The following is a 10,393-nucleotide window of genomic DNA, read 5'->3' as shown; positions in this document are numbered from 1 at the left end:
GCTGTGACGCATGATAGTTCGCGCTCGTCCTGTGTGCGTTCTTTTCGTGCATCCTTTGGGCTCTAGCGACGCGCTGGCAATTTCGAGCTGCTTTCCGTTCTTCGCGTTACATTCCAATTTGTTGCTATCGCATTCATTGCTTCGCCGTTGCGGCGAAACTGTGACTTTTTTTTTACGAGTAGATCAGTCTGAAAGACTCACGTTTAATATCCAGTGTTTAGGGCCTTTACTCGTGAAACGTTTTGGTGGCAGAAACTTCGAGGGCCCTTAAGCTTCGCCTCTATATGAGTGCAACGCAGTAACCTCAACATTACCGACACGACCATTTTGTGAGGGAAGGAACGTCTATGCTCCTTACGTTGGCCATTGTAAGTTCCCCTAGGGCGCCTACTCCAATAGCAGTTACGAATAACAGTTGACTACTCCAATAAAGTTGCAATAACATTTGCAATACGCGCACTAACGTAGCTGCGCACTTTCTTGATGCTGTGACTAATGACGATGATGGTGGTGGTGAGTTATGGCCGGGCCCTTTGTAGGTTGGCAGCTTTCAATCACCCACTCGTTATGCAATTCACATGGTGTGACGCCTGCTGCGATTCTAGGATTCTGCCACGCAATATTAGATTTGTTAACGTCACTCCCCGCCAGAAATAATGCCTGTATAGGGCCGTTTTTAAGCACAGGTGTGGCTCTGTGGTAGAACGCTCGACTGCCGCGCAGAATGCCTGGGACCCATTCCGGCTCGAACCTTGATTTTTAAATTCGAAACATTTCTTAGTCCACCAAAGGCACCTTGTCCATTTATTTCTTTTTCTATCTATCTATCTATCTATCTATCTATCTATCTATCTATCTATCTATCTATCTATCTATCTATCTATCTATCTATCTATCTATCTATCTATCTATCTATCTATCTATCTATCTATCTATCTATCTATCTATCTATCTATCTATCTATCTATCTATCTATCTATCTATCTATCTATCTATCTATACACACAAACACACATGCCGTGTGTCAGCCCTGCACTTTGTTAACGCCGCTGCAAACGTAACGCTTATCGCGTGAATGATTACATGCCGCAGTTCACGTTATAACAAACACGCTAAACCACGGTGTCCGTTTTCATGCCGAGAAAAGCGTGCGGGATTAGCAGCCCGTTCATCGAAAACGAAGATTGCGCAGTAATACGTAGGCTAGCTAAGCCGAATGTTCCGAGGTTTTGTCCCTGTGTCTTAGACATCAATACGTTTGATTTGGTTTCGAATACAAAGGGGCGCGAAAAAATGAAACACGTGAAGCATGTACTCACTCTCCAAATTTGAGTAAAAAGAAGTAAAAAAAGACCCCTTAACAGCTCAGTGTCGCTAGAAGAAGGGACACCTTCCCGTAGGGTTCATAGGTGCCTCCTGCGAGCACTCGAAGACAGTGGCGAACCTCTTCATCTGGCGAACTGGCACGTTGCATGCGTCGCCGTTGCTGTCCACGGCGCACGTCATGAGGCAGTACGACATGAAGAACACTTGGTCGTCAGAGTACTTCTCGAGACCCTTGAGCCGATAAATATCAACCGAGTGGTCGGACTTCACGGCCGAGCGAAACGCCTCGTACGAAGTCCTCAGACCGAGCGCTGACCAGTACAGTGCACTGGCGATAGCGTTGTCGCTGCCCGAGCGTGACCCGCCGGCTTTGAGGTCACACTTGACGCGCCTCTCGTACTCTTCGCGGTCCGCAATCCACCAAGGAGCCACCTCTCCTTTGTCGTACATGATTCCGTGCTCGTCGAACGCCCGGGAAACGGAGGTGGCCATCAACGTGCCCAGCGAGCCGTAGGTGCTGGAGTACGTGCTGTCGACGTCGAACAGCGGCGGCTCGAGCGCTCCGACTGCGAAGTAGATGCTGTTGTAGTAGTAGCTGTAAGAAGTGGCCACGCGACCGTCACCCAGCGTCTTGGAGAAGGCAGTGACGAAGTCGTCCGACGTCAGCTTCTTGCGGAATGATTTCGCTATGTTGACGAAGTTGTCGAAAAACGAGGCGGTGGTGTTCGGGAAATTCTTGTACGTCGCCTTGATCGTGAAGCTAGAGAAGAAATCGCTGCCGGGCAGGGAGTCGAGGTTTAAGCTCTCCGAGATCTTGGCCCTCAGCTTTGCCTTGACCGACTCGTCGATCCATCCCGCATCGGCGAAGGCTCGTTGGTATTCAGCCTTGACGTTGTTGAAGACAGTGTCTATCTGGAGGCGCACATCTTCCGTGAAGCGCTTGAGCAAATGACCGTACGAGACGACGAGTCCGAACGTGGACGCCACGTGCGAAAGGCAGGTGAGTTTTACTCTCACTTCCAGCTCTGCTGCGGAGCCCTCGAAGCGCAGATGGGGTTTTCCGACGATAGTCCAGAAGGATAGGCGGAGAAACACCCACGCGATCCCTAGCCGGAGCGACTCGTCCGACATGCTTTCTAGCAGGTGGCCGATGTTGTCGAGTATGGCGCGGTGCTGGATCAACACGACGTCGTCGGGCCGTAGGGTGTACTCTGAAAAACTCTGCATCACGTATTCTTGCCACTTGTCTTTCCCGGACGCCGTTCGCGCGTTGATGTCCTTCAATGTCGTCTTCTCTTCATCCATAGCGTCTGGTTCAAAACTAAGGGACGCGTTGACCACTTCCAGGTACGCCTTCATTATCTCCTTCAAGAGAACCGGCGTTGGCACCGGCGCTTTCAAGTACTTGCAGTGTTCTTCGATGGACCGCTTCATAACCTCGGGCTTATAGACGGACCATGAGGGTCGCAGCACTCCGCGTTTGATGAACACTGTCCTCGGCCGGCCCTTGTATCCCGGCACGACACGCACGTGGAAGATCAAATTGATATTCCAATTAACAGTCAAATTTAACAGCAGCTTGAGTGGAGGCACGGAGGAGTTGCTTTCCTCGGGCCATTGCTCGGGCCATAGGAGGCCGAGGTCTCGCTTGAACTTTGCGAACTTCTGGATCTCGCTTTCGAGCAAGTCTTCGGACCGTTTGGCTGAGCAACTCTGGTAGTAACGCTGCGCAATTGGAAGGGCAGACTCGTTGTCTTTTCCTTCCAGCTCCTCGATGGCGATGGCGAAGGAGTTTGCAAAGATCTGCTCGATCATGGAACGATAGGGACCGCTGGGCTTCCACGAGCCGCACGAGAAGTGGTAGAAGTCGGAGCATGGATCGACCGATGCATTCATAGCGTCGATGATCGCCTTCGCGTGTGCTATGCAGCCTTCCGTCGTGCACGTTCCCACTCTTGGAGCGCGTAAGTACTTGAATATGATCAAACTGGAGCTAAGCACCAATAGACAGCTCAGCACCGACAGTGTGATGATGGCCACCACAGCTGTCTTCGTACGAGCCCCAGATGCTGCAGGTGACAGCTCCTGAGAGAGAGGTGAAATCAAGGCACATTTATTAAATAAAACAAACACTCGAACATCAGACAAACACTACAATAAAGCATATGGTGGCCGCGCACCCAAAATTCTCGCCTGCCCCCTTTCCCACCCTTTGGCCCCCTCCTCCTAGATCAAACATAGTCAAAACAGAGGGCATATGTTCCCTGCCTCCATGCCCTCCCCTTTCCCCCTTGCAGTAAAAAAATCCTGGTACCACCCCTGTCTATTACTGCCATACATTATCTGCTGTGCTCCGAGTTCGCTGTCTTTCATCTTTTCTTGTGGCAACAGATTTCTTTGCTCAGTTATACCAGAAAGCATTGAAGGACTCTGGTTATACGAACAACAAAGACGCAAAACGCACAACAGGGCAGTTAAACAGTTGCGCAGGCTAAGGAAGCACATTCCGTTTCGGATATGGTGTTATTGACAGGAACAGTACAGGTAGTGCGTTAACGTTGTGCTTCAATGAATATAATGTCATTTTCGTTGTAAAAAATAAAGTACCCGGAACAAAAGTGCATAGCCACGCATATTTGGCGGCGCAGGTTTCGAAACTGGGGTACTATCCTCGACATTCGTTTAAGTCTCTTTGTTTCGCAAGCTGACCGGCTGCAGTTCTTAAATCGGAGTGCACCATAAAATTTATTGTGAAGACTTAATCAGTAAACTTATGCTGAGCAGCCAATTATGCATTTATATTTCCTTTGCATGTAATGTCTTCCTCTTCGCGCAATGAAGTTAAATTATTAAGATTGTATTGTCTATTATGAGCCGTTATTTATTACCTTGCACATGCTAATAAAAATCACACCTGGTATATGTGAAGCCATTTTTGAAGTAAAGTAAGTAGTGCGCTGTTGCGCCCAGCTATGCCTTTGTTAATAACACCCTTAGTTTTATCAATGCAGTGCCAACAAATCTAGGCAGTCCCTCTTGTGAGGACGGTGTGCTTACCATGCAGACATAATACGATGCGCCTGACGTGTGGCGACTTGAAAAATACACAGCACTAACATTGTCTAGCTGGCATATCTTAAATCTCTCTAGGGAAGCTACATCTTGCAAGTCCTTCACGATCTACACACCATATTACAGAAGCACCCAGCCACGCCTTTCATAGCATGCCTGCCAATTTCATTTCCCAACACAGCCACAGAATCACAGACCACTGAAAGCTCCAGTCAATGTGTCCCAGACCTTCTTGCCTATTTTGTGTGGCCCTGTATATTGGCCAACGTGCACTGTGAACCCAATGAGGTGAAAATTACAGTCGATCTACGGTTAACATCTGAAACCAGGCGTTTAAAAACACTTTGGATCGAAACCCACGCCTCTGCCATTTGGAACACCGGTATAAGCACACACAAGATAAAAATAGCGATGTGGACGCGTTGGCTTACGACCATTGTGAAAATGAGCAGCGCTAAGCACTGAAGTGCGGAAATACTCATTTGAAGGCATTCAATATTGAGCCGCCTCGCTTCATTCTTTGCAGTTACTCTCGTCATACCAGAGGCGCTTGACCAGTGTAAAGGCACGCGATTCTTCAAAGCGTCGTTCCCGCCTGTCTTTTTCATGAAATGCATAAGCTCAACATCGCTTCGAGAGAAACCATTTTATCACCCCGCACTTGTATTTCATTTAGGTCAGAGCGCAGCCTTGAGGCAGGAGTGCCTGCTTGCCATACGAACTATAGCCTACCGATTCCTGCACGCTCATAGCTGAGGTGTCGATTGCAACCACCGTCCTAATTTCATTGCTCTCAACGCGGTAATTAACAACCAGTCTGCCGTTTACCCAGCGTTCTGCTTTATTATATCCACATGTATCTGCTTGTTACCGCTCCTTTCTGTAATACCACTGGGCGAGTACCAGAAGTAAATAAAAATTTGGGAAGGGGCGAAGCAAGTAGGGAAGGGTGTTTCAGCTCCACTAACGTGAAACCTGTGAAGGGGCGAAGCATGCAGTGTGCGCCAGTGTTTCCCACAGCAAAATCACTGCTAATGGGCAATGAGAGACAGAAGAAAGATTAGACACAGAGACCCGCAGTCTCCATTTAGTTAACGTGCACGCTGCGAATCTTTATTGTTCAACTACACACAAGAGAAATCTACCAGCGGCACTACATTGCAGGTCAAGATCCAGTGCCGTTGAATGGTTAGGATGAAGAAACTCGCTAGCAGACTCTGCCTGCGTCGGCGTTGTCTCTCGCGGGCGAGGGCGCGTTCTCGTTCCTCGCGAGCTGGTAGTTCAGCGTTCATCGCAGAACGCGCGCCTATAGTGCCTATAGCGGGCCGTTCGCTCTCTCTTTCGCCACACGGCGAGCACTGAGGCAGTGGCGCCCTCTCTTGCGCTCAAGTAAATGGACTGTCACGACAGCAGACGACGATGCACGCCGAGACCCTAAGGTGCTTCGCCCCTAAAAATCCCCGCCCAAGTACTCCGTAGGGATTGTTAACCAGCGAAGACGAAACGCGTGGTGCCACATTTAAGAGATGCGTGCTTCAATCATTGCGTGTGACGGTAGCATAAAGGATATTATCAACACGTAAAGGATTTCATTGGTAGCTTTCTATGCTATGACAGGCATCATCCCTAGCTATATATGCTGACAAAACATGAAGAGAAACTAGGGCAAGCGCGGAGACCATTCGAGGTAGCGTATGCTAGCACTGCTTCATTACAGTTTCTTCGCTGTAAACATTAACTTTTTAAAAGAACAGGAGAAGTAGTTCAGAATGACATATTATTCGATGTAATCGAAGTCATTTCCAACAACTCGGATTGTCTTTTTATGGGCCTTTTATCAGCTGATTTGTTCTAAAGATACAACCAGGAAACCCTTTTAATGAAAGCGAAGAAATGCTTATAGTAGGCATCAATTTTTTATCCCTTCCTTGAAATCAATGTTTTGAAGCGTCGCGAAAAATGGCGGTTCTCGATGCGCCAGATTGAGTAGATACGTTATAGACAACTAATGTGATCAGTATCGGCACAGAACTCCGTTGAACGTTTCTAGGACGAAGAGTGGAAAAATTGTCGACGAATAACTACACCAACGAAAGGGGCACAGGAAAGACAAGCAAAGACAAGCTTTCTTGTCACTTCTGTGCCCCTTTCGTCAGAGTAATTTATGGTGAAAAATTTCGTGCAAAGCTCACCAGTGGGATAAAGTACAGAAGGAACAGCGAAAACAGGCGCTCACTCTCATTTGAAGTTTGTTTTGAAAAGCAAGAGGAAACGAAGAAGAAAAACGAGATCAAAATCACTAACACGTGGAGCCGCAAGATTGGCGCATTCTCCACTAACAAAAAGACAGCAACATTTAGTAGTGATCCATCGACAATTTTTCCGCTCTTCCAAGCGGAAACGAAGGGAAAGGAGCGGATCCAGAGGAAGAATTCAAGCACTATTGAAAGGCTCTGTTGGTGACGCAGGACCCTGAAAACCAGCTAAGGTTGGTGAACTGGGCTCGGGCGGCGGCACCGAGCCATAGCTACCTGGACTGAGGAGGCCACACATCTTAGGGCTGAAGTGCAAAGAGCCTGGTCAAAAATAAAGTTCATTTCTCTCTCTCTCTCTTGATCCTAGAAATGTCACACCAACTAGCCCAACTGTTCACGCTTCTCCATTGAACGTTTTGTTTGCAGCCCAAAAGTGGTCTTCAAGGTGCGGGCAGATCACGGCCCGAGTTCGATTTATCCGACGCTAAGCTCTTAATGAGACCGTTACTAAATGCGAGAGCATTTCTTTGGGTATCCCTCACCTGTTGGTCGGTCGCCGCTTGCTTGTCGGGCGTCTGCTTGTCCTGCGTTGACTGGAACGAGAAGTGAAAGAGCAACGCTTCGAGTGCCGGACATATATATGCACACAAACGTCCGTACCTTGCCATCGGCATTCACGTTTCAGTATTCCTCACTACTTTCAGCAAAGCCGACGGAAATGCACATTTACGGGAATGTTCTTTCTTTCTTTTTTTTCAGATGGTTTCATTAGTGGACATGTTAGAAGACAACTGCCCGTTACCATGCTTTCATAAGGCCGGCTTCGCAGCCAAAGCGGACACCCGGTCCCCTTGGCGTAGCCGTGGAAAGTGTGTGTGTGTGGGAGGGGGGGGGGATCCCTTCTGGATTTTCGCGGTGTAAATTAAAGGGGCGCAACCCTACTGAAAATTTTCTATGAAGGGTAAGACAAATATTCACGGGAGGATTTAAAGAAGGGGCGAGGAAAGTGAAAAGGCTTTCGCCTTGATGTCTCATGGAAAGGACCTAGTAAGTACCTCGACAACTGCTTATATCCGTTCGTTATTTGACGTGTTAGAAGAAATTAAGCTGGCCATTACCATGCCCCCCAGAAAGCGAGATTCATCGCCAAAGCGAACTCTCGCTGACTTTGCATCGTGGGCTAGCCTAGACAAAGGATTGGAGCGTGGCCTTCAGGGTCACCTGAACCTGTAGTTCGGGTAACCACTATAAATATAAAAATGACCTTCGTTATTTAAACTTCTCGGGACACCTCCGACAATGGAATTCCGTAAGAACACAAACTCCGCGCCCTGGACATCACGAGAATGTTTCACCGCGGAATAGATAACAGTGCGGCAAAGCAACCCTTCGGGAGCGTTTCTTTTTTTCTATTTCTATTTTTCTCACTGGAACAATGAGGCTGTAATTCCAGACATCGAAAGCGTTCATATTCCTTGAAGAAAGAAAGAAAGAAAGAATTGCTGCCCTTTGATGTCTTCCTTAGGGAAAGTATAGACGTTAAGCATAAAGCGGCATTATTTAAATATATATATATATGTGAAAAGAACTCGGCTCACCTTTACAGCTTCCACAGCAACTTCTTCCTTGCGTTTGTCCCGTTGCTTTCCTTGCCTGTCCGCGGCCTTCTGCACTCGAAATAATAATATTACATTATTAGTATTCAAACAACAGCACGTAGTTTCGCATGTCGCGTTTCTCGAATTTGAGCCGCACCATGAAAAACTGGTGCAGTGTGCCATTATGGGCGGAAAAATGAATGACCGGTGGGGACGCTGCGACGTCATAGTTTAAACGCGCGGCCAAGGTTAGCCAATAGAACACGAAATGACTTATCTGGAGTAAATGGGACTCACTCTCACCTTTTATTTTTTGACATTTCGTTATCTTTCTAGTAATTTCTCCTATCACATTGTAGTGCAGAAAACCGAATATTTGTTCTGGTTAACCACCCTACCTTTCTTTTATCTCTTTCTATCTATCTCTCACTGATGCGGAAAACTGGAACGATTGCTTACCAAACGCTATATGTTATATTGTCTTCATCCGCCAATTCTCCCCCAGGTAACGCAGTGTTATCAGACATCCAGATCTCAGGAATACTGATCAGACACGCGATAGCATGTAAAACTGGGGATATTGTACACGGCAGCGCGGTAACGTAGCCGGAATTTTTTGTTTTTTTGGAAGGGGGAAGGGGATGGGGTTGTTCAACCATAATTTATGTATGTGCGTGCGTGCGGTTGTATGTGTGCGTGTGTATACACATGCCAAATTTTAAAGTTGGGGGGGGGGGGGTGAATTGAACACCCCCTCGCTACGCCCCTGCGGCAGCGTTAACTTCATAGCCTAGTCAGATTTCTCTGTGTATCTACCGCGCAAGAGCGGTAGTGCGTTCCGAACGTCGTGTAATTATCGCTGTTCACGATGGACAAACCGCTTTCGAAGAAAGCAGCTGACAGAATCCCATTGCTTCAACGGCGGAACACTTGGTGTGCTTATTAGGACTTCAAATTGGGCATTACTATAAGTTGCGCGCACACCTCGCAACTTAGTGCCCATTGGATGCTGTGTCGAAAGATATAAGTTCGTAACAAGTTGGAGGCTTCAAGTGATGATTTTTTTTAAAACAGCTGGAAAATGTCGCTAGAGCCAGTCTTTTGACAAGGGCTTCATTCTGACATGTACAGACGAAGGCAAAGTCATCTAGATTTGAACAGGGAATGACAATGCCTCTTCAAATAATTCTAGTGACTCCACTCCTAGAGTGTACTAGGACCGTAAAACGGTTCTAGTACACTTTACCACTACCGATGCACGGCGTCCGCACCTTGGCCCACATCATGGGGTGCTGCTGCGGCTGCTTGTGTCGCTTCTTCTTTCGCTGCTGCTGGTCGCCACCCTTCTCTGTCTTGTTGTCCATGACGCCGAGGTGCCCTTGACAGTCGACAGCGCTCGGACAGGGACAGCTGGGACTGGTGCGCAAGTGAGCCTCGATGCGGCCAGCATTATGGCGCTCTGGAGAACAGGCTCGCGGCTTGATGATGATGATGATGATGATGCGCCTGGGATGATTGGCACCTACCCACTCAGGGGTATCGGCCAAGAGTCGGGCGGATCATATAGTCTGAAATTTTGTCGCGAGAAAAGCACGAGCTAATGAGGACGAAGACGGCGATTACAGTCCAGCTCGTCTTGATAACTTTTGGATTGTGTCCTCCTGTCGTTATGATTTTTTTGGTCCTCTTAAAGGTTACGCAACATGGTTTACTTAGTGGCCTAACATTGGGGTTCATTAAGAATAACTCTTCTTTCTAACTCACTGTCTAGCATCTAGTAGTGCTTGAAAAATTGAAGGCAGCTTCGCACTAGTGGTGTAAAGTCTGATGGAAGAGCGGAGCTGGGCGGCCTTCCTCGTTTCCATTTACTTTTTCTCTTTCTTGCTCTTTTTCCATTTCTCTCTGTTTTTTTCTATCTGTTTTGTATCACAGTTTCTTTTTCTTTCTTTCTCTCACCATCTATTTCTTTCCTCTTTCTTTCTAGCGTTTCTCTCTCTCTCGTTCTTTGTTTCTCTATATTTCTTTTTCTGTGTTGCTCTGTGTTCTTTCTATCTCTTTTTGTTTCTGTTTCTTTCTATTTCTTTCTATCTCTGTCTATTTATTTCTATGTCTTTCTACATGTCTTCCCTCCTCCTCACACTC

The 10,393-nt window shown here is 47.4% G+C and overlaps 1 protein-coding gene across 1 annotated transcript; it reads right to left on the bottom strand.

Annotated features, from left to right (window-relative positions):
- Positions 1–1,374: 1,374 nt before the first annotated feature.
- LOC119397479 (endothelin-converting enzyme 2) lies at positions 1,375–9,615 on the bottom strand. Its single transcript, XM_037664904.1, has 4 exons — positions 9,523–9,615; positions 8,252–8,320; positions 7,196–7,246; positions 1,375–3,411 (listed from the first exon to the last, which is right to left on the bottom strand). Exons 1-4 carry the CDS (start codon positions 9,613–9,615, stop codon positions 1,375–1,377), a joined length of 2,250 nt encoding a protein of 749 aa, XP_037520832.1.
- Between the last annotated feature and the right edge of the window lie 778 nt (positions 9,616–10,393).

This window comes from Rhipicephalus sanguineus, chromosome 6 (assembly GCF_013339695.2).
Source record: "Rhipicephalus sanguineus isolate Rsan-2018 chromosome 6, BIME_Rsan_1.4, whole genome shotgun sequence".
In the NCBI taxonomy this organism is placed as follows: Eukaryota; Metazoa; Arthropoda; class Arachnida; order Ixodida; family Ixodidae; genus Rhipicephalus; species Rhipicephalus sanguineus.
The sequence above is the reverse complement of the archived record's forward strand: the minus strand, read 5'-3'. Positions and strand labels throughout refer to the sequence as shown.